This window comes from Phodopus roborovskii, unplaced genomic scaffold (assembly GCF_943737965.1).
Source record: "Phodopus roborovskii unplaced genomic scaffold, PHOROB, whole genome shotgun sequence".
NCBI classification, from domain to species: domain Eukaryota; kingdom Metazoa; phylum Chordata; class Mammalia; order Rodentia; family Cricetidae; genus Phodopus; species Phodopus roborovskii.
In genome coordinates this window covers 28642471-28666291 of record NW_026126434.1, presented here as the reverse complement: position 1 = coordinate 28666291, position 23821 = coordinate 28642471, and the positions used below count along the sequence as shown (strand labels likewise).

General features: G+C 49.6%; 1 protein-coding gene across 1 annotated transcript; it reads right to left on the bottom strand.

The window, feature by feature from the left end:
- Window positions 1–10844: 10844 nt before the first annotated feature.
- Window positions 10845–23556, bottom strand: Ip6k3 (inositol hexakisphosphate kinase 3). The gene is made up of 5 exons (XM_051187207.1): window positions 23295–23556; window positions 16984–17182; window positions 15795–15970; window positions 14411–14586; window positions 10845–12166 (listed from the first exon to the last, which is right to left on the bottom strand). The coding sequence occupies exons 1-5, from the start codon at window positions 23491–23493 to the stop codon at window positions 11699–11701; spliced, it is 1218 nt and encodes a 405-aa protein (XP_051043164.1). The 5' UTR covers window positions 23494–23556; the 3' UTR covers window positions 10845–11698.
- Between the last annotated feature and the right edge of the window lie 265 nt (window positions 23557–23821).

Sequence of the window (23821 nt, the reverse complement as noted above, 5' to 3'; positions counted from 1 at the left end):
CTCCGCGGACGGCGCGTGCGCACTAAGGCGCGCTGGCTTCTCCCAGCGGACATGCGCAGTTCCGGTGATGGATTGCTTCCCTCCAGGCAGGGGCGCTGCTCACCTGAGAGTGCGAGCCTTGAGCTCCTCTTCAGCCTTCGTCCTGGAACTCGCCCAGGTCCCAGGAGCAAAGCAGAGGCGGTGTACCCTGGGGACAGCTTTGCTTTTCATTTTCAATGACTTCACAAGCTCGAAACTAAAACAGCTTCCCTGGAGACCTCTGCTGTTTTGCATAAGAGAAACATTTGCATGTAAATACAGGTTGTTACCGGATGAAGATGTGTTTGAACCTGATCTCTGGCAGGTACACACACCTGCCCCACTCACACACTTACTTTTGGACTGAGTTACAGTTTCTCACTTACCATCGCACTCTCTTGAGCCTCACCTCACACATAGGTTCCCTATGTAGTACCAAAAAGGTTGCTTCAGCATGAAAAACTTAAAAAAATTTTTTTTTACTGCATTTTATTCATTTTTATACATATGAGTGTTTACCTGCAGGTTATGTCTGTGCACTACACCCACATTTGGGTTCTAGGAACTGAACCTTATTCTCTGCAAGAGCAGTAAGTGCTCTTAATAACTGAGCCATGGTTATTTTTATTGTGACAAACTATAACATAAAATGTACTATCTCATTTAATTTTTAAATATATGTGTACGAATGTCTGCCTATGTATATATGTAGTAAGTGCAGGTCTGGCCAGAAAATAGTATCAGATCCCCTGGAACTAGAATCATAGACAGTTGTGAGCTACTACGTGGGTGCTGGAAACCAAGCCAGGGTCCTCAGCATGAATAGCAAAGGCCCTTAACCACATCGCCATCTCTTCAGTCCCATCTGAGCAACGGAGTGCTTGCTACATGGTTCAGGTTGGCCTTGAATTGTAAATCCTCCAGCCTTAGCCTCCCAGGATTATATACCAGCAGTGAAGTAAGTTTACCTAGTGAGCCATCTTGCCGGCCAACCACCTTCATATATATATATGCGGCTTTCTTTAGAGACAGGATTTCTCTGTGTAACCCTGACTGTCCTGGAACTCACTCTGTAGACCAGGCTGGCCTTGAACTCACAGAAATCTGCCTGCCTTTGCCTCCCTAGTGCTGGGATTAAAGGCATGCACCACCACTGCTTGGTTCCTCTTGGTATTTTTAACTAGGAATTTCACATATTTTGTTTTGCACTTGACTCCTAGACATTAGTGTTTAATGAGTAAATGAGTGAATGAATCAATGAATGTATAAAACTACATTCCAACCTAGGTCTGTCAGACCCCAAGACTTCTCAGCATTCACAACATAGGAAACAAACCTCTTGAGGCGGGAAGGAGGAGGGTTGGTGGACAGGACCCCTTGCTGTATAGCAGGTACAGGAAGGGAGACCACAGAAGGAGGCAGGCGGGCTTGAACTTCCCCAGGCATCTTAACCTCTCACTGCATTTGTACCTTGAGTGAAACGAAAAACCATTCACTGCCATCAAGTTACTGCCTAAGACAGGGGTGTCCCACCTCTGCCTCCCTGGTCGGCTGTGGCCAGCCAAGCGCCCTTCAAAGTTGTACCTGGGGTGGGTCCTGTGGTTTCCAGTCCTGCCCTCAATGCCTGGAGCTGAGGAGTAAAGGACCAACTTTGTCCTTTGAGCTCAGGAAAGCCCTTTGATCTCAGGAAAGTCATCCAACTTTATGGCTAGCAAGAGAGCTAAGGTGAGGCTGTGACAGAGCTTGGAACCTGACGGGTGACAAGGGATGTTTTCTAGGAGCCAGGACCACTGAGTGCCACACTTGGTCTAGCACCTAGCACCCCAACCAAGACTCCCTTTCACTGACTGCTCACTCTGAACATCATCCCTGGAGCTGTGGCACACCGTTCCATTTAAACCACCCACTGCTCTGTACAGATGAAACCCTCCCTCTGACTCCTTCCCACTTCCACCCAAGGCTTGCCTCCTATCCCTGCCAAGCCACCTCGATCTTCCTCCCCCATTTTCCTCTACAGTTGGGTAATATTTCTTTCTCTGTGTTCCACAGTGCTTCCTAATACAGCCAAGCTCTGCCTAACGATGGGGAAAATGAGAAGAGCATTATCAAGAGATTTTGTCATGAGAACATCAGATGGTGCCATGCGGCTAGGCAATATACAGAGCCACCCTTTTCTTTTCTTCCCTGTTCTTGTTTTGACTTTATCAATTTATTCTTATTGTATCAGTATGTATGTTTTGGCTGCATGCATGTTTGTGCAGCACATGTGTACCTGGTGGCATCAGATCCCCTAGGACAAGAGTTACAGCTGGTTGTGAGCCACCGTGAAAGTGCTGGGGAATCAAACCGAACTCTCTGTGTGCCACCATGCTCCCTACCCTGAAACGGGTATGGAATCCACATTAATGGAGAGGCAGTCCCTGAGGAGCTGTCCCTGGCATAGACCTGAGTCACTCCAGGGAGCATCACCTGAAGGTTGGGAATGCAGAGGGGCAGCAGGGGCATAGGGGTGGCCAATCTTGTGTGTTTTGTGTCTTCTGTTGTTGTTGTTTTCAGTTGCTTGGAGGTTTCCTTTTTTCTTTGGTTATGTCGTGGGGAACATCTAACGGGAATCCATTTTCTCCTCCCACCACATGGATTCTGGAGATCAAACTCAGGTCCTTGGGCTTGGCAGTAAGTGCCTTTGCCTAATGAATCATTCTAGAGGCCCTTATTAATTAATTAATTAATTAATTAATTAATTAAGTTAGCATTTTGAGACAGGGTTTCTCTGTCCTGGAACTTGCTCTGTAGACCAGGCTGGTCTCAAAATCAGAGAGAGAGAGATATCCACCTGCCTCTGCCTCCCGAGAGCTGGCATTAAAGGTGTGCAGCACCACTGCCCAGCCCCTCTTTATTTCTTGTTCTGAGACAGGGTCTCATGCAGCCAGGTTGGCCTGGAAATCATTGTATAGTGGGGAAGACCTTGACTTTCTGATCCTTCTGCCTCCACCTCCCTGATGCTGGGATTACAGCAGTGCTAGAATGTCTGATTTATATAATTCTGTGGATCAAAGCACCACCTCCTGCATGCCAGGCAAGCACTGTAGTAACTAGCTATGTCTCCAGCCCTTGAGCTCCAGTTTCTTCATTTTAAAACAAGAATTATTGGTTTGTTTCCCAGGACTGGGAAGAGTAAGGCAGTAGAATGGATGCTCGAGGCCAATCTTGGCTCCAGTGTGCTTGAGGTCAGCATGGGCAGAGGACTGGGGGTGCTGCTAAGTCTATAGAACACTTGTGCCTCAGTTTCCACCCTGAAAAAAAACACTTGCCTAGTATGTATGCCCTGAATCCCATCTTCAACACCATATAAACCAAGCCTGGTGGCTCACACCTGTGATTCTAGTATTTGGGAGGCAGAGGCAGGATGATGATCTCTGTGAGTTCAAGGCCAGCCTGGTCCACATAGTAAGTTCCAGGCCAGCCACAACTAGCTACATGTGCTATCCTGTCTCAAAATAAGTAGATTAATCAATAAACAAATTCAACATAAAGAAAATGGGAATTACATGGTAAATTGATGCAGTGTCTGCTCTTCCCAGTCTCTGCACCAAAAGTTGCCCACAGATTAAACTTCCAGTTTCCACTATGGTTCAAGTACCACTATTACCTCCTTTTTTTTCAGGGTGGAAACTGAGGCACAGAGAGGCTAAGATTGGCCAGGGTCACCAACTGGGAAGTGGCAGAGTCCAGATTTCAGTGTGTCTATCTTGGTAGCCTTGAAGCAATAAGCCACAGGCATGGGGTATATACCTGGCAGGCTTTAGCCAGCAGGCAGGGAGTGGGCTCTTATACAACCTATGGCAATGGCCCCCAGGGTCTGCTTGACCTTGTCTTACCTAGGGCCCTTTTCCTCTGTGGGTGGTTTGAGCTAGATTCTGAGCTCAGTAGCTTGTCAATCACCCAGCACCGTTTTGGTCACATTAATGGGCACTCCCTGGAATGTAGCTCAGTGGTGCCAGCCTCATGGGGACTTGATGACCATTTTAACACCCACCTGCTGGTTGTCACTCATTTCACAGCCAATGCAGCCTCCTGGCTCAGTGGAAAAGCCCCACTGGGGCCACTCCTCCCCAGCCTTTTCGAATGGGTATGTGGGGAGCCCTAACCGCTCTTTATAGAAACCAGGCATTAGCAAGGGAGGAGAACTGTGAGAGGGGAGCGCGGCTTCCGACTCCAAGTTATAACAATCCCAGTAATCTAGACATCAAATTGCACATTTAAATTGTGTGAAAGTAAAAATATCGTTTTGTAATGCCAGTGTTAATAATGTAAACATTAAAAGGGAATTAAACGCTTAGCTACAATTTCCTCTTTGAACCTAACCCACTGAGGGGAGGGTCAGCTCCAACACACAGATATGTTACCGGAGGAGGGGTGGGACTCTGCGTAGGTATCAGAATAGTCACCTCATGTCCCCAAGGAAAACACAGCTGACAGTGGGTGGGCATCTTCAAACACACTTGGGTGGTCCGGGTATATTGGAGAGGCTAGGCATGCAGAGGTCCTACACCCTGCCGAGATTTCTCTTCCTCATGTGTCCCAGGGATCTACTCCCCTTAGCCCATGATGCTGTCCCTGCCTCTCTAAAACAGCAGTTCCAGCATATGTCCCCTTTTGCCTCACAGGTCATACTCACTGTCTGGAGCCTGACACACAGTAGGTAGTCACTCACTGTCTGGCAGTCTGGCACACAGTAGGCAGGCATCCACTGGAGCTGTAACTGCCCTGGCATGAATGAATGCAGATGCTCCCAGAGACCAGAAATAGCGGAGTCCCTGGAGCTAGAGTTGCAGACAATTGTGAGCCATCAATATGGGTACTAATAATCGAACCCGGGTCTTCTACAAGAGCAGTACACACACACACACACACACACACACACACACACAGAGAGAGAGAGAGAGAGAGAGAGAGAGAGAGAGAGAGAGAGCACTTCTAGGATGAGTTTCTAGAGTGACACTCCGCCTCTCCATTTGGCAATCAGGCAGTTCAGACAATGTGCCCCAAGGAACAGGAGTCCCTGTCCCCAGTCTCTTACCAGAAAAAAAAAGAGACTAAAGCCCAAGCTAGTCAGAGGGGGAGCATATCCCCTGGAAGAGATCCTGGCAGCTTGTCAGATCACCTTGTAGGAGAGACCGGAAAATGAGACAACGATGGGCCAATGATGGGCAGGACCACATTATTACCAAGACTGCTTGAGTGGGCATTCTTCTTGCCCTCTGTTTCCCACTAACCTTCGAATCAGGACCCCAGAGATAAGTGTGGGGGAGGGGAGGCCACTGGACCTCTTTATTCACTCCTCTTTCCAATGTGGCCATTTTGAATAAATCTCCCTTTCTTGCTTTTCAGTGTTACATGTCTGCTTAATTGACCTACTAAGAGTGGGTGGCTGAGTGTAGGATGTAAGCTCTGCTGGGCCCAGGCTCTGCCCCCAACAACTGTGGTAATGAAGTACATGGACTAAATGGAAGGAAAGAAAAAACTGGACTGTGTGCCCACCCCGTAGGATGCTGGACTGGGAAAGACTCAGGGTAAACCAGGAGGAGGTGGCCTCTTGAGTTTGTTCTTGGGTATCCTCTCAAACTTTCTCCTCATTTCAGGGCAGCTCAGCCACGGAGGAGGGGGCTGAGGTCTGGCTGGAGCTAGCATCCTGGCTGCTCAAGTGGCGATCCCAGTGCAGCCCTCCAGCCTCCTCCCTCCCTTCTACCTCTTGGCTCCCAGCACTCATTTCAGCCCTCTCTCTCATCTTCTGCTTTACGTTTCTGGCCACTGAGGATGAAGATTTAAATCAAAAGGAAAAAGTCTAGATCATTCTGAAGAGCAGCTGATGAGCTGTCTTGCCTGGACATCCCTTTCATTAGACAGCAGCCTGCCCTTCCCTGAGTAGCCTAGGAGCCTCCACAACCGGGAAGAGAGATGAGGCTGCCAGAGCGGTGCCCAGAGGCCCGGGGCCTGCTGACAACACTGCATTATGAAAAAGCTGTAATGACATTCCACTCCTCTTTAATCACACAGCGGACAGCAGAGGGACAGGGCTGGGGATGGCTGTCCCTGAGGCTGTCCTGCTCCTTTGTCAGAGCAGGACCAGGTGGAAAACAGGTTGCTCCATGAATGGGGGTGACCTAGGTTTGCTCTTTGTGGCCAAGTTTGATCGTCTGTGCTAAATAGTCATGCCTGCTTACAAGAGATCATCTGGATTAGAGAAGGAGAGTTGAAGGCCACTGAGCCCTCACCTGGGTTTCCAAGGCTCCCTCCTGTTCCTACCAGCCAGTTGCAAACAATTCTGCCCTAATTGTGTGCATCCTCAGGGTCTCAGGGGATGCTAGAGAATATAGGCTAGGGGAAGTTAACAAAGAACTCCATCATCCGTGCTGGGTTAACACTTTCTAGTGTGGCTGCTTGGGGGTCACCCACACTCATGACTGTAACCTCTCTCCATGCTCTGTAAGTGAGCCCCATAAGCTCTTTTGTTGCCCCCATGAACGCTGGTGGAATCTCACCTTGTTTTATAGTCAGGAGGACTGCAAGGTTGATGCTCCCAGGGGAGGTATTCCTGCAAGGCTGTTTCATGTCACCTATCTTTGGGACCATGGTAGGGTCTCACAGATGACTGAGGTGGGTGGCCCTAAACATGTCTGTCAGCCTACTGTGTAAGGGGATTTAACCAGAGGAAGGGACTACTCAGAGCCTGCCCAGAGGAACTGCAGGTCCCTGCTTTCCCTCCTGCCCTGCTTACTCTCCTTCATCTCCTCCCTCATGTCAGGTATCATATCGACATGCAGGTAATGGAGAGAGAGGCCATTGTAAAGGCTGGCTAGGCTCTCATCAGATCCATTTCTTCTTTAGATAAGTTTCCTCATAAGTAGAAATTTATTGCTCATAATTCTAGGGGCTGGATCAAAGCGCTATCAGATTCTGTCTGGTGAAGCTGATTCTACATAAGTGATGCGATGAGTGCTCCCAGAGAGGAGGGCAAGCAAGCCCCTCTAGGCTGGGCTCCAACTAACTGTGTAGCCAAGGATGACTTAAGGGAAAGTCCCTATCCCTTTCCCCTCCAAATGCTGGGGTTACAGGCACTCTGCCAGCCCTTTTGTGTCAACGTGGGGGAGGGGAGGAGAGTACGCCATGAGGCACATGGAGGTCAAAGGAACACTGTAGAGGCAGGCTCCCTCCTTCCAGCTTTACTCAGGTGGCCAGGCTTGCATGGCAAGCACCTTTACCCACTGGGCCATCCCATCAGGGACTCCCCCACCCCTGCTAGCCCTCTAAAGCTTTGAGAACCATTGCTCTGGGGATCACGTTTCAACCAGTGAATTTGGAGAGAAGACACACGGACCAAAGCATCCATTAAAAGAACATAAATAAGGAATGAAAAAGCAGAATTCGCAGACCAGAAAAGAGAAGAGGACGAGGAAGAGGTGAGGGGAGGTGGCGAGGGGGATGGGAGGAGAAGAGAGGAAAAATACAAGTTGGAAAACCCTGATGGAGAAGTCAGGGCAGAGCCTATGAATCACCCTCCTCTCTCCTGGCATCTGGGCAGGCCCTTGTGACTAGTTCTTGTCCATGGGGTGTGGGTGTATCCTTCCTCCTGCTGCCTTACTTGTACCTGCCAACAGCAGCTGTCTAGACAGTGTGTGGAACACCATGGTACTTCAGACTAGGAGGAGCCTGTGTCCTGGATGACCACGTAGAGAATCTCTGCTGACCGGCCCCAAATGAAAGTTACCTTGCTGATTAGAATTACAATCCACTCTGACTTGAACCTGTATGTTTTCAATTCAGAAGAGAACCACCAGTGTGTGTAGGAAGGGAGCGAGCTTTGGGCTCATACTCCTTCAGGTTCCTGGCCTTCCCTGTGCTCCTCAGCACTCTCTACACCCCTGGGCTTTGCTCCTCCACCTCATGTTTGCCAGTTAGTCTGGATGGAACAACCTGCCCTGTTCAGCATCTCTCAGACCTGACTCTTTCTCCAGGTGCATCTTAGCTGCTTCCTCCAGGATCATGCCCTGGGGTGAGGCCTTCATTGCCTCTGCAACTCCTGGTGACATCTGAACAGATGGCACTGTTCCCTCTTGCAGCATGGATTGAATGTCTTTGTGGGGTCCCAACTGTCCTGTGAAGTCACTGCCTTCTCGGTGATGCTGTCATGATGATGTTCACACTGCCTTCCCAGTGATGATATGGCATTCACACTGCCTTCTCAGTGATGCCGTCAAGACACTCACACTGCCTTCCCAGTGATGCTGTCAAGATGTTCACACTGCTTTGTTTTGTAAGCAGCAAGGTCTGCATGCAAATTGTGGAGTAGGGGTTTTGGTAACTATTTGGCAGTAGGACAGGGGGGAAAAAACCAGTTAATGAAATCACAAACAATGGCTGTGGTGGCGGTGGTGGTGGTGGTACGTGCCTTTAATTCCAGCACTAGGAGGCAAAGGCAGGTGGATCTCTGTGAGTTTGCGACCAGCCTGTTCTACAGAAAGAGTTCCAGGACAGGTTCCATAGTTACACAGAGAAACCCTGTCTTGAAAAACAAACAAAAATCACAAACAATGAATGAGCTGCTGGGCCAGGTTTTGAAGTGTCCCTACAACCTGGATCTCTGTACTTTATTTCGGACACTTCCCACCACAGAGCCACATCTGAGTTGGCTGGTTTGTCTGTAAGTATATGACCCTCCTGGGTTTTCCCTTTCCTTTGCTCCTCCCCACTTCCCACCCTCAGCCCTCCACCCCCAGTCAGGGCCCGGATTAAGCCAGCCTCCTCCCACAGACTCTGTGATGGCTGGCTAGTTTTGCATCAACTTGACACAGAGTCATCTGGGAAGAGGGAACCTCAGCTGAGAAAATGCCTCCCTCAGACTGGCCCATGGGCAAGACTTAGGACATTTTCTTGGTTGGTTATTGACATGCAAAGGCCCAGCTCACTGTGGGTAGTGCAATAGGTGGGCTGTAAGAAATCAGGCTGAAGAAGCCAGAGGAACAAGCCAGCAAACAGCACTCCATGGCTTCTGTTTAAGGTCCTGCCTCCAGATTTCTGCCCTGCTTGAGTTCCTGCTCTCACTTCCCACAGTGATGGACTGTTACCTAGATGTGTAAGCCAAATAAACCCTGGCTTTCCCAAGCTGTTTTTGGTCATGGTGTTTCATCACAGCAATAGAAACCCTAACTAGGGCATATCCTCTAGGTGAAAAAACCTCTTTAACATACAAGTAGTTACAGAGCCCATCCCCTGCGCCATGCTTAGGATCAACTTTACATGTTCTAGAATGGTGAATGCCAGTCACCATGTTCCTTAAAATGCTTCAGTACTTGGGTCAGTTCTGAGTAAACTCAGACACTACTAACTGCAGACACTTCTTATCTCTTCCTCTTTTCTTCCTCTCCTCCATCCCTGGCTGAGCCAAGCAGGCTTGGGCCACTGAGTTTTGAAATCTATAGAACCAGGGTGAGTTTACAGACCACCCCTCTGGGTCCAGTAACACTGTCTAAAACTAAACCCAGCTTTGTTCTTTTTTTTTTTTTTTAAACCACAAACTACTTTCATGGGTGTTTGAGATAGAACTGGGTCTTGGCCTTGAACACACAGAGGAGGAGGAGGAAGGGCACAGTGGGAAACCACCATTGTAAGAGGAGGGTATTTGTGGTGGTGCCCCAGGCCACTCCCTCAGCTGAGAGAGGGTGAAGGTGGCAGCTGATTGGGGAAACTGTGGACTTGGCTGTTGTGGTACCAGAGAAAGCAACCTTCAAGGATCTGATTTGTCATTGGCAAATTCTCTGTTTCAGGATGGCTTCCATTTTCTTGCCAAGGGCATAGAGTATGCAAATTAATGACATCATTAACTCAGCTAAAACGTAATTTGGAAAGCTGATCTGCTTTGAAATCCAGGTCCTTTCCTTTTCTTTCTTTTTTGAGGCAGACTCACTAGGTAGCCTTGGCTGGCCTGGAACTCACTTTGTAGACCAGGCTGGCTTTGACTTCACAGAGATCCACCTCCTCTGTCTTAGAGTACTGGGATTAAAGGCGTGCAGCACTGCATTGCACAACTAAGAGTTTTCTTGTCCATACTACTGTTTCCCTTCTATCGGAATGACTTTTGGAAAGATCATAGCTATCATTAGAGCCTGATGGTAGTACCTTAATTCTGTGCTTGGAGGGGTTTCAAATTCAAGGCCCCTTCCTTTCTGAGTCTGTTTGTCACATGCGATTTTGTTTCTTTTTCTGAATCAGGTTCTCATATATGGGAAGCTGGCCTGAAGCTCACTCTGCAACCAGAGATGACCTTGAATGCCTAATCCTCCTGCCTCCATCTTCCAGTGCTGGGATTACAGCATGTACGACTTGCCATGCAGTGCAGTGTTAGGGATGGAACTCAGGGCTTCTTGGAATCTAGGCAAGCATACTACCAACTTCAGCCCTCCTCCCCCAACCCAATGCAAATATTTTATCAGTCCCATTGTGCTACCAAATTTCCTGAGGGACCATGGGAAACTGGTGAGCTATTCTTGCCATACACTTCAGTTTCTCATAAACTGGAAGCACCTGACAGCATGCTGACCAGAATAAACAAACAGAAAGGGCATTAAGGCACACCAGCAATCACTGATGACCTCAGCAATTTTATTAACAAATTTATTTGCCTAATTGGGGAGCACAGCACAGCACCGGGCTCCAGGGCATTGTAATAAGTTTCAGTGCTGCAGAAGGAGGAATTCATTAGACCTGTTTGCTCTGGTTTTCTATTTAGTAGCATGTACCACTCTTGTAAACATTGCCCTGTGTCTCCCAGCTCTTCGAGGTTCTCTGCTTCCAACTCCCCCTACCCACACCCAAAATAAATACATAGAAATGGAGAATGCAGCCGAATGCTATTGGCTCCTGTGTTGGTGCAGTCCTCCTCCACTGGGAGCTGCATTTCGAGGTCAGGGTCATCTGGTCACAGTGTGGCAGACTTGCTACTTCCAATACCCCCTCCAAAGTCTGTGGGGGCACCTCCCCTCACATGCTGAGGAGGGTATCGGGGTCTGCCTGGGCCTATTCTTGTCCACTCATTCATTATTACTGTTATTCTTATTTTGTGACGCTGGGCCTCATGCATGTGATGCACAAGCTCTCCTACTGAGCTAACCCCACCACACCCCAGCCAGTGCTCTTGTTCATTTAGAACCTGAGTACAAGGCAGGCAAGATGGACAAAAGAGTTCCCTTACTCCTGTCCCACCTATAAGTCCATAGGAGGTGGGAAGCGTTAGCTATGTCTGCCCACATAGCTGATCCACACAAGCAGGGTATTCCTCAAGGCTTCTTCAGGAGACTTTTCCTCTCTCCCTCATGGCTGCTGGGGACTGCAGCATGACACAGAAAAGCATTCTGGAATGCAGGCACCCTGCAGCACTGCAGTGCTGGCCTCTGACCCAGGCTACACCCTCCTGTGCATGCGACAATGGTGCCACTAGCACTGTCTGTTCCAAGAGGCCCTCACTGCTGAAGATGCCTGGTGGGGGGTGGATGCCTGCAGAGCAGATTTCTGTAGCAACTGTCAATGTCACCTGTATAGGGATGACTTTTGAAGGTAGATACGGTTATTACAAAGACACCTACAGGGGATCTAGGCTGCTCTAGCTCGGGTCCGTTTGCAAAATCTATAGCCCAGAAAGTTCCTCAAACATTCGGTCTCCCTCTTGGATGTCCTGCAGAATCCCAATGAGGTTTTCCAGGCCAAAAATATATCCAGGATCTGGTCCCTCGTGAGTGGTGTGCCCGTTCCGGGAACCCTTATATGTCGTGTGAGCAAAGTCAATCATTCGGACATCAACTTTGGCAGGGTCACCAGAAGTAGTGCCTTGGGCAGTCTCAGGAGCATCCTGAGGAAGCTCCTGCCCATCATAGATTATGAGGAGGGAACTGGAGTAGAAACGGTAAGAACTCTGGCTCCTGATGACTGAAAGCAGTGCCTGCAGCTTGCGAAGGATGGGCTCCAAGAGCTCCGAGCGTAGCCGTGTTCCATCATGGAGGAATTGAGAAAGGGCTTGCCTGAACCCCTCCTCTGAGAGCTTTCTTCCATAGTACTTATCTTTGCAGAGAAAGCTCTTCTTAGCAGTTTGGTAAACCTTACATGGGGAGAGAGAGAAAGAAAATATGAAGGACTGTAAAGACTTTTTGTTGTTGTTGTTGGTTTTTTTTTTTTTTTTTTAATGTGCCTTGGGGACTGGGGATGTGGCTCAGTTAATAGAGAGCTTGCCTGGCAAGATCAAATTGGTGTTCAAACTGTATAAACTGAGCCTGGCAGTTCAAGAATATGGAAGATGGAGGCAGCAGAATCAGAAGTTCAAGGTCATCCTCAGCCACCTAGTGAGTTTAAGGCCAGCCTGTGCTACATGAGACCTCAAAACAAACATTATCAAAATTGCCTGTGATATAGTGGCGGTACCATAAGTTCCCATAGTATATGAAGTTCCAGGCCAACTGGGGGAAGAGTGGGTGAGATGCTCAGTAGATCATCTCCCAGCATGCTCCAGTGCAGCATTTTAAAGCATTCTCTTTGTAGGTCTAGTCTCAACCCAAGGCCCAAAGATCAGTCACCCGCAGAGGTGACCCTCAGCACACCACTCCGAGGTTTGGATCACCTCTCCTGTGAATTTCCGATGTCAACTTCCAAGTCATGATTTAAATCTTGGCTTCTGGCTGTCTTCAATTCAGATATTAGCAAACCCAAGCTGGAAAACTGCATCAGGAACCTGAAATTGGGCCAGTGGACTGGAGAGCCAGTTTGATTAAGTTCTCCCTAACAAAGTTACTGAGTCTTTTTTTTCTCATGATTTTAAGCATGCAGGGATGGTTCTTCCAAATGGTCCTAGGGAATTGCTCTGAGGTAAAGAAACGGGCTGGATCAAGTGTGGGTGGGGCCCACAGGCAGCCAATACAGTTGCTGAGAACCTGGGAGAAGTGGAGTCCATAGACTCTCCCTGTGCAGTGAATGGTGCTTTTCTTCAGTCTCAATGTCCTGCTCTTGCCACATCTTGGGTGTCAGAAAGGAGAGAGGAGCCAACAGAAGAGAGATGCTGCTGATGGTGGCACGATGGTTAGCCATACCCAGTCCATCAGACAGCTGTGGGGGAGCATGGAGACTGAGTGAGCCAAAGCCACCTGCCATGACAGCCATTGGGGACTTGACACACATGGACAGGTTTGAGGCCTGTCTTCCCTTCATGTTACATAATGTGTTTGTTTGTTTGTTTGTTTTTAATCAGAAAGCTATGATAGGTTTTTAAGGGGCTGGAGTTCAGTTACTCAATCAGCCTTTGTAAACACATGACAGGCATCACTCTCTAGATAAATCAGGTCACTTGCAGAAGGCTGGAGGTCCGCAGAGAGACTTTTTACTTCACAAATCATCCCACTCTGTTCTCTGAGGACTGTATCCCTAGCCTTCCCAGGGACATCTGTGCAATGAATTTATGGACTCAACTTTCAGCTTCAAGGGGTGGCAGCTTCAATTAAGGAAAGCTATAACGTTTGCCGTCAAAGCAGAGCCTGGTTTTGTATTGAGTAGACAGGCTGTCCACCGTGGATTCCTGCCTGACTCCCGGCAGCCCTGCCACAGCCTCCTATGTACAGAGGTGTGGGACCCAGACAAGAAGGGAATAAGCCACCTCTGTGCCTGGGTTTAGTGGCTTCTGACCTTCCTACTTAGTTAACCCAACCAAGCAGCAGAAAGAAGCAGAAAGGGTGAATGTTCACCAGCTAATGAGAATTCAGAGGGGACAGAACTCAGCTCTATCATGCATATGGGATCAGTAAGCTACCAGGTGTATTTTCTCAGCTCTTCTCCAACCCCTGACCCCACATCATTATTGACAGTCCCTCCCAATTGCACAAAATGTTAGCTGCTTCCAAACGGTGAGGCTGAGTTTTGGATTATTTTCAATGGTACTCTTTAGAAAACCAGTGTGTGGGTTGGGAATGCAAGGCAGTGGTAGAATGCTTGCCTCCCCTGCCAAGGTTCTGGGATCCGTCTCAGCACTATAACACAAAACAAAAATAACTTAAGGCCTGTAACCTTAGCACACCAGAGGAGGAGGCAGGAGAATCAGGGGTTCAAGGTTAGCCTTGGCTACATATGGAGTATGAAGCCAAACTAGGTTTTCTGAGATCCTGTCTTAAAACACCAAACAACCATCACCCAGCATTTCAGACCAGAAGGCCTCCTTGTTTGGAAAGTACCCTACAGCCTTCTCTGTTGCTTCCTTAAGGTAATGGGCTCTTCTGGGAAGGAGAGGTGTGGGTGGCAGGCATCCAGCCCTGCCAGGATGTCAGCCTCTCACCCTTGCAGCCAGCCCTCTGCACCTACCTACCTGCATGCCACAGATGCGCACGCCCAGGCAGGCTGAAGTACTCTGCGCACATTTCTTCATGTGACGGGCTTTCTTCTCCTCCGATGCATCATCCCCATGCTGCCGGGTCCCCATCTTCAGATCCAAGATACAGGGTTGCTTGTATTGTGACACCACATTTTCCAAGAGCAAAAATGCTGGATGCACTAAGTCAAGGAAAGCTCTGGGGTCACCAGTCAGAGAACCTGAGGCTCCCACTCACACCTCCCCCCACCTCCCCGCCTCCTGTTTCCAGCCTTACCAGTGAGCCTGGCTATTAAGAATGCAAGATATTCACTGGCAGCCTGCTTTAATAAGTCCATTTATTTAGTGGGAGTTTATGAGAACCTTTTCCCATTTTGCTCTGAGGTTAAAATTTAAATTCAGGCATGAAATTCCTGGCAGGCCATGCCCGATTTACATTTTATGGCAGAAAATCATAGGGCTGAGACCTTCAGTCCGCTGAACGGGCCAGTACCTTCTGGGACAAGGGGGTTGATGTTTGCCTCGGAGATAAGTTGCAGGAATATTAATTTCAGCGGAGTAATTATCCTTCAAAAGCTTCTTAGGGATTAGGGCGGCAGATGTGTCATAGTAAATACTGGAAGAACAGCTGCTGTTTGCAGCAAGTACTGGTGGGGGCTGGGGGTACCCTAAACTACATGGCAGTGTGTGGGAAGGGGTAGGAAATGTGGGCCTCCCCTCAGGTCCCTCCTCAGCTCAGGTAGAAAGTAAAGTGACAGAAGAGATGTTGGAATGGGATTGAGATGAAGAAACTTCTGGTTCCTGCCTGGCTAGCATCACACTGTCCTCTGCCTCCACAGTAGCCCTGTCCCATCTCTCCTATACTGCTGAAGTGCCAGAGACATGCATGCCAGGGCCCAGCCTAGCCACTAGTTGGATGTTGCCACTCACGATGAGTTCTCTATTGAAGGGATCTGATTTCTTCCAGACCCTGGGCTTGTGGGTTCATATCCTCAAATTACACTACATCTGTTTCTCCCTCCCCATCCCACCTATCTCCTTGTCCCTGTGTGTGTGTGTGTGTGTGAGTGTGAGTGTATATGTGTGTGTATGTGTATATGTGTGCATGTGTGTATATGTATGTATTGTGTATGTGTGTATGAGTGTATGTATGTGTATAATGTATGTGTGTATGTGTATTATGTATGTGTATAATGTATGTGTGTATGTGTATATGTATGTGTGTATGTATGTGTATATGTATGTGTGTGTGTGTACGTGTATGTGTGTGTATATGTGTATATATGTGTGTGTACCATCTGTCCATCTGTTTCTGCCTCTCTGTCCTCCTCTACTCACACCTGCCCCAGGGACTGTGCAGATGCAAGGGTGATAAGGATACGGTGCCGTTTATCCTCTGGGTACTCAGAGCACAGGCGGGTCAGGTGGGCTTGGTGACAGTGCAGGCCCCATGGGTTAAAGCCCCTTCTTTCCCCTGGGCTCCCATCTGCACTTTGCAACAATGCTGATGCCTGGGCGCTGAGGTGGCCATCAGAGCTCAGAAGCACCTGGGCTGTGCTGCAGAGAGGAAAGCAGTTGAAGATAGCAGTAGCCAGAGCAAGGAAGATGCCTGTGCTCACGGCTCAGGCTCTCTGATATGGCCTCTGGTAAAGGTCACTCAGACTGTTGCATAGGACTCTTTCATCAAGAAACCAGAGATGCCACAGGGTCCTGAGTGCCTCCCTGCCCAAACTGGGTACGTGACACCAGATTACACCAGGCCTAGGTCCTCTTGGGGGCTTTTCCTAGTGTGTCACCCTCAGAGAGCTAGAGCCCTTTAGGTACACTCCTGGGATGGAGGTGATGGAGGAAAGGGATGGCAACCCCACCTGGAGTCTCAAGGCTGGGGTTCTGGATTAGCGCCCTTACAATGAGTACAGAATGTGCCCCCTCTGCATTTTGGCACCCTGTGGTGATGAGATAGCCTTGCCTCTGAACCAAGAGCTTAATTAGATCTGTGGTTCCTTGGGGAAGAGTGCATTGTCACTGTATCAGCCACCTTTTGTTCCCCACAAATGTTTTAAGGCCCCCAGAGACCCTGGGAAAGGTCAGCTGACATTATCAGAGACTCCCAAGATCTCTCTGAGGTCCTTAGGCCCCTGGGGGCCTCTTTTGTCTCCTGGGACTCACTCTCCTTGTCTCTTCCCCATGGTTAGCTGACTTTCAAGAGAAATTAGGCACACTTCCTCTCCATAAACTATTCCAAGATTTCCGGCTACATATTCTCCCCCAGAGACCTGAGTAGTCTCAGCGAAGCACGTATTTAATTAAACAAGCTGTGGACACAGGCCCTGCCTGTGTGTCAGCCCTTGAGCTAGAACACGTATCCATTCTCCTGCCCCCAAGAAAGGATGGAAGAGACCACCCTCCCCCATTTCGTTGCAACATTGGTTGTTCTAGACCAAGCCTTCATTCCAATTTCTCATTTCCTTGACACCAACCCTCAGATGGAGCGGTTGGCCTTGCGCACAGTGTGGTACCTGCTAAGGGATGAACACCCAGCTTTCTGTCACCTGCTCGGTGGCTCTCACCTTTCCTTGAGTGAGTGTGCCAGCTGGGCCAGGGGACGGGGGCTGCTATCACTGCTGGCAGTATGCTGAAGTGTCTGCCAGATGGCTACCGCTCTGGAATCTGGGGAGACCTGGAGAGGCTCCAAGTTCTCCTTCAGTGGGTTGGCAACCAGGCCAAGATGGCCTCTGCTGTCTCTCCTGAGGTGCACTGTGATGGTACCTGCAGGACACAAGAAGGAGGGGACAGCACACCAATCATGTGTAGTGGGTCATAGCTGCTGAGCTCTAGGAAGTCTCCTTCTCTCAGTAGCTCCTCACTCAAGGAAGAGTCATGACTAGGGTGGTTCTGCCTGAACCTGACCCTGGTCGTATTTATGTCCCCAGCCCCCTCCCTTCCCCCAGCTTGCAAACAGTAGCCTCAGGGTGACCTCAGATCACCTCTTTTTTTTTTTTTTTTTTTTTTTTTAATCTCACTTTCACTACATTGTTCTAGAATTGGATTCCTGCCTACATGGTTGTTCACACCTTCCCAGGCACATCAGGGCCAACTTCCCTGCCTCCCTGCCTCCCTACCTCCCCACCTCCAGGGGGCACCAATTAACAGAAGCCTGGCCCATCTCCTTCCCATTCCTCTTTGCCCCTCAGTCATCTCTTCCCTCATAATTGTCTTGAAGAAGCCAACCAGCTTCTTCTGGGAAGTCTTCCAGAGGCAGCTGCTGGACTGGGGATTCTGTCTCCATCAGACAGTCTTTCCCTCTGCCTTTCCCACTGGTGCCCAGCCATCATCTTTGGCTGTATACAACAGCATGTGGAAATTTGGAGTACATGTGGTTCTTAGAGACTGTATAGACAAGGACCTCCTCAAAACTTACCTACCAAATGACATTTTGGGGGAGACAGAAAGCTATCTGTGCTGGGCATTAGCATTGCATGGTAACCTTGTAGAGATTTTGCCCTAGTGGAGGAACCCAGCCTCCCTCTGTGGGGCTTGGCATCCAGTGGTATCTGGCCTTGCCCTGGCATCACACCACAGACTTAGCCTCCTGTTCTTTGTGAACAGGATATCAGGTGGTCCTATCCTCTACTGTTTCTGTCCTCACCCACTTCTTAGCTTCTTCTCCTGCTTGGTGCTGAGGAGCTAACCGTGGGCAATGCCCTGATGGCCTTCTGCACTCTGCTTCCCAGTGGCTCTGGCCAGTGGGGCCCTGGCAGAGGTGGGAGAGTAAGGGACAGAAGAAGATATTCAGCTATCTGTGCCCCGCCCTATGTATCTGTGGGTGGGTCAGACACTGCTGTGTTCCAATAGGATCTCTTCTCCCTCCCTTCCCTTCACCTGCATGCCTGAAGCGGCTAGTTGTCATTGCACCCTTGAGCCTGCATGCATTTCTACAAATAGTCCCTTGTAAAAACTCTCGAACATGGTTTATTTCCTACTGACTGAGATGGAGAGGAGGTGGGGCTATGTGTTTCCATGTGTTCTATATTCGTTTTCTCCAAGAAAGGGAGGTTGCTGGTTTTCCTGCCTGTATCCTTGCCCAGCCCCTGGGGGCTGTCGTGGTAGACCCTCATTCCCAGGGCCACTCTGCATGTGGCTCTCCAAAGCTGTCTGTACTAGCCCAGTGGACTCCCTGGGCCAGTCCCATCATCTCAGAATTCCTAGTGGCCTAATTCTGCAGCCTAGGAGGGACATTCAGTTCTATCAGATTCCTGAAAACACTGCTTTTCCTCCTCCCTTCCCAGGATCCTACATCCTTTAGACATCTCAGCAACAGTAATGATGCTGTTGGTGTTTGCATTTATCTGACATTGGTGCTCATCCAGAATTAACACCTGTCATGCTCATCTATCCTGTGCCTGAGAGTGGCCAGCTGGGGACATTTCCTTATCTCTTACTATATGTGGCCCAGGACTGGCACCGTTCACTTTTCACTTGCGATTTCTAAATTACAGCACATCCATAAGGCTGTTGGTGGTACAGCAGGGCTCAGGAAATCTGAGCCAAGGTCATACAGCTAGCGTGGGGTGGAGCCACCTACCGGGTTGATGCTGAAGAAGGGACATGTTCTAACACATTGCCCAGGACACCATGGAGCCTGAGAGAGATAGTCAGGCTGTGTTTACCTATGCAAGCATGAGGGACACTCCTCCTGCTGTGTTCCCAGAAACACTGGCTCTGGCCAGTCTGTTCTGTGGAAACTCCAGGGGAACACCCTCACCGCAGAGAGCTGGGGCATGAACTTTGCATTTCCAGTCCTGGTCCTTAGCTGTGTCTGTTCTAGGGAGGAGAACCTTCCAGATCTCAACATGAAGCCTCTATGACTAACAGAAAGGGCTAGCTGCCTGTGCCTGTCCTGGAGGGAGTCTGTGCCCTTCTAGCTGCTTAGTGGATCCAGGAAGCCCCAGTAGCCAAGAGCAATGTCCTCTGGGGTCTCCTAAAGTTCACACTCCCATGTGGTAGCCCCTGGCCTTTTCTACTTGAGGGCCTATGGTGACAAGCCTGCCAGAAAACACAGTTCTTGGCGGCTTGTACCCAAGAGGTCTCCCTGGAGAGACAGGAAATGTGACCTTACCCGCTGTTCCAGGCTTCATTCTTGTCTGGTCTCATCGTCTCTGAGTGCCTGCATAAATGCCAGCAAGTGGACGTGCAAACCCCAACTAATAAAACCCCAAGTCCTTTCAACTTCTCATATTGTCAGGACCTTGCCACCAGCACAGTGTCCTTGACGCTCCATCTTTGCTTCTGATGGGCTCACTGTCCGCTGTCTTCTAGCCCCTGCACCCTCCCTCACTCTTCTCTCACCGTGAGGCACTTCCTTGGAGATGACCCACTGAGATCTCCCTTGTGAACTGTGTGTATGGGGGGAGGGAGGTTGCCTGCCCTTGACCAGGGAGAGCCCAGACTCTGGTGCCTGGGTTATGCTCTCCAGTTAGGAGCTGCTGTGTCTATGAGGATTAGATCCCGGAGGCCTGAGATCTGCAGCTGAGGCCCTACTGGGAGACTTTGGTGGGGGTTGGGGGGACTGCCATCATGGTCCTTCCCCTGCACCTCAGCCTGAGAGTCTGCCAGCTGGCCAGACAGGGTGCTTACTGTCACGATTGGCATGCCCAGAGCAGCTCAGCAATTTTGGTTTGACCAAGCTGCTTCCAGAGCCTCGGCAGATATTGTGTCATGTGTTTATTTTTAAGTTTATGAGGACATTCACCGCCGCCATCTGTAATACGAATCTGGCCAAACCCTGTGCAAACTGAGCCCAAGTGCCTGTCCTCATACACCCAAGGCCCACAGGCCGACTGAGAGGCTAGGGACACAGCCCCAAGATGGCAACGCTGCGAATTAGCTAAGATCTAGAGTGAGCTGCTGGTACACGGCACTGCCTTTTAGAATGCCACCCCAGCCATGCCATTGTGGAGGAAGGCATAGGATGGGCTCCATGGTGTGTGGCAGCCATTTCACAAACAGCCCCTCCTCTCTGAGGAAGCTATTCTTATACAGGAGCAGAAGGTTATCTGTCCTTTACTGACATGATCTGCCCGAGTGCTACTGAGAGAGATGGTCTCTTCCCTCCTGGGGATAGATGGCCCCTGAAATTGACATTCAGCTCGGCAGGCAGCTGAGTGGAGTGGGAGATGGGGCCAAGAACCCACCATCTAGAGCTAGACATCAGGGCTTCAAATCCTGTCCTGGCCTCTCACTGCCACAGGCAAGCCCACTCTCATCTGTGTCTCTGGGGTTATGAAGTGTTTGCTTCTGAGACTGATTAGCTTTATGTAAACTAGGGAGTGGAGCCCTCCTGCAATGGTCCAGAGTAAGCTTGATGAACAAGCTGCTACCACTTCCATTATTGGTTAAAACCAGCCACCTCCATTACTGCTCCCAGCTCTACTGCAGGTACCCAAGAATGAACTGAGTGTCCTCCTGGGTTCCAGGCCTTCTCTATGGTCTCCTTGAATTGCCAGAGAGTGAGTCAGTATTTCTGCTTAATCAAAGCCTGGCATTAGGGTGCCACTCAAACCTTCTCTGAGGCCGGCTGATAGTCATCCATTATCCCAGGGAGTCTAGAGGTCCTCTCTTCCAGCTAACCCCCACTGTGTTTACAAATATCATCTGTAAGACATCCCAAAGGTTGCCAGGTGGTGGTGGCACACGCCTTTAATCCCAGGATTCAGGAGGCAGAGGCAGATGGATTCTATGAGTTTGAGGCCAGCCTGGGCTACAAAGAGAATGCCAGGACAGGCTCCAAAGCTACACAGAAAAACTCAGTTTTGGAAAAAAAAAAAAAAAAAAAAAAAAAGACACACCAAAGGCAAGGCTGACCTAGATCCTGCTTCATTTAGCTACAACCTTTGGCTCAAGGTACAGGCAGCCCTCAGTACAGGGTAGTCTGACCTACAAGTTTCTTACTTCATGACAGCGTGAATGAAATGTATCTAGGAGAAAACATCCTTTGATTGTTCTGTCTGATCTTTTCCTGGACTAGTGACACATGACACAAGCCTCTCAGGACGCCAGGCAGAGGCTGTGGCTCCCAGTCGATTCTGCGGACACCACATGCTAAGCTAGGGTGTGAGGAGGCAGGTTCTGCCTATTAAATGCATTTTTATCTATTATATTTTTAACTTACAAAGATTATTTGGGGTTGTAACCCTTTTCTGAGCAGGGAGTGTCTTGTAATTGGAGTTAGAACCCCAAATAGTAGAACCTCAAAGAGGCATTCCCAGAAAGCAGAGGTCTGTCTGGATAGGTGTGTACTCCCTGAGAGTGCCCTGTCATCCCTACCAGAGTATAGGCCAATGTAGACATGACAAAGAGTCACAGTGAGGCGGGCCTCCCAAAGACCCGAACAGCCTGCCCTTTGCCCATGGTGGTTCCCACAGTCTTTCTCAGCTCCAGAGCTGTGCCAAGCAAGCGTGAAATGCCGCTGGCAGGGATCCACCTCACGCCAGGACCTGCTACCCTTTGCTACATTGAGCTCAGTTATAGAAGGACAGACATTAATTCCAGTGTGTGCTCTGACAAAATAGGCAGTGACCTGAAGCCAGCTAAGCAGCGCTGACTGGGGAGAAGGCCAGGGCAGGCAAGAGTGAGGGCCCCACCGGTGGCCCACTGTCCTCTTCTGTCTCCCAGGATGAGCAAGATGAGCCAACTCATCACAGAGACTCAGTGTGAACCAAGGCTCAGCAGTCACATCCAGGCCCGTGGTCTGGTCTCACCTAGCAGACCTTCCCATTTGGGTCCCTGATTGATGTGACACCTGATCATAACTGGGTCAGGACTGGGTTCTGCTTGGCTCCTGGAATGGAGTCTGGGAGTACTGATAAAGCCCTCTTGGAAACACCAGTGCAGAGTCCTCTGCCTTCCCAGTTGTTCTGAGCACTGGAATGCAATGGGATTCTTTATTTTCTGAGCCTTGAACTTGTTGCATAACCAAAGGTGACCTTGACCTTCTGGTCTTTCTGCCTCTACCTCCTGAGAAAGGTGCTATAGGCATATGCTACCATGCTCCAGTTGGTACACTGCTGGGGATGGAGACCAGGTCTTCAAGCATATTAGGCAAGCACTTTTCAGAAGACTGAATCACGACCCTAGCCCCCATAGTAGGTTTCTGATGGGCTTGTTTGAATGTCGTAATTGCTGTCCTTGAAGACACTTTGGCAACAGGGCAGCAGCCTTTGGTCATGAAAAACTAAGATTCTTTAGAGGGACATGTTCTGGGGGGGGGGGCCTCACCTGACAGTCAACTTTACAGGACCTCATTCACTAACCCCTGAGTGGGGACCAAACTCCTACCCTTGGATCTAAGCAGGGTATCAGACAAGAAAGCCAACAGGCACAACCCTTCTACTAAGCTCTTTCTTCCCACAACTACCTGTGCTTGGCTCCAGGACACACACTGCCCATGCCACAGTTTTCCAAGATGCACACACTGGAAGGCAGCCCGGCCTTTGCCCTGCTTGTATGGGATGGGGATTCTGGACTCCAAACAAAGTCATGTCCCAGATTCCCCATGTCCTGTCTGGCCTGGGTCTCCAGAGGGAGACCATATTGTGTCTTATGTTTAGCCACAGCCACACCCATAATGCTCCCAAAGATCAGGGTAGACTATCTCATCAGGACCCAGGAGGACTGGGCATCGCTTGATGCCATTTCCAATTCAGTGAAGCTGAGTGGCCTGCCCTATCTCTGAAACCATTAATACTCATGATGTGGAGGCTTGGAGGAATTCAGAGACACACTAACGTGGGGACACTGGCTGCCAGGAAGAGGGTTGTCACCATACAGTCCTCACACCCCCTGCCAGTGACAGCAGCTGAGCCCAGGCTCCACCACTCACCTTTGTATTGTGGAGTGAAGCATCTCATAGCCAGTGGCAGGGACTCGTAGAACTTCTGTTCTTGGGAGATGAGGGGCTTGCACACTGTGTACGCGTCATACTGCAGCATACTCAGGTGGCCACCGACCTGGTGCAGGAAGGGCTCCAGCGGCACACCTACCCCATTATTCCCCTTGTCAGTGCTGTGTAGCACCACCATGGTATCACCAAGTCCTCCCGAGGAGGGCAAGAGACAGAAGCTGCTGCTCCCACCAGGTGGGCTGTCCGATCCCCGGCTTTCGGTTTTGGCCTTTACCACTGTTCCAGCCCAGCACAGGTGATTCCTAACTGCCCACTTCTCTGGCAAAAAAAAAAAAGGGGGGGGATATAAATTATATGAAGGGGTATGCTGGGTGTGTCACCCTTGAACTCTAAAACAAGATGGCACATAGGTGCATATTTCTTCTGAAATTCTTTGTCACAAGAAACTGGCTTTGGTCTGATTCCATGAATCAAGGGTGAGAGGGAGACTTTAAATAACCACCTTT

Bases quoted from the DNA above. Each gene is read 5' to 3' on its own strand.
- Ip6k3 (XM_051187207.1), bottom strand. From the start codon at position 23,493: ATGGTGGTGCTACACAGCACTGACAAGGGGAATAATGGGGTAGGTGTG. The intron at 17,183-23,294 runs GTGAGTGGTGGA...TGTGTCCTGCAG, and splicing joins CTTCACTCCACAATACAAAG to GTACCATCACAGTGCACCTC. The intron at 15,971-16,983 runs GTGAGAGCCACC...TCCTCTCTGCAG, and splicing joins GCACACTCACTCAAGGAAAG to CACAGCCCAGGTGCTTCTGA.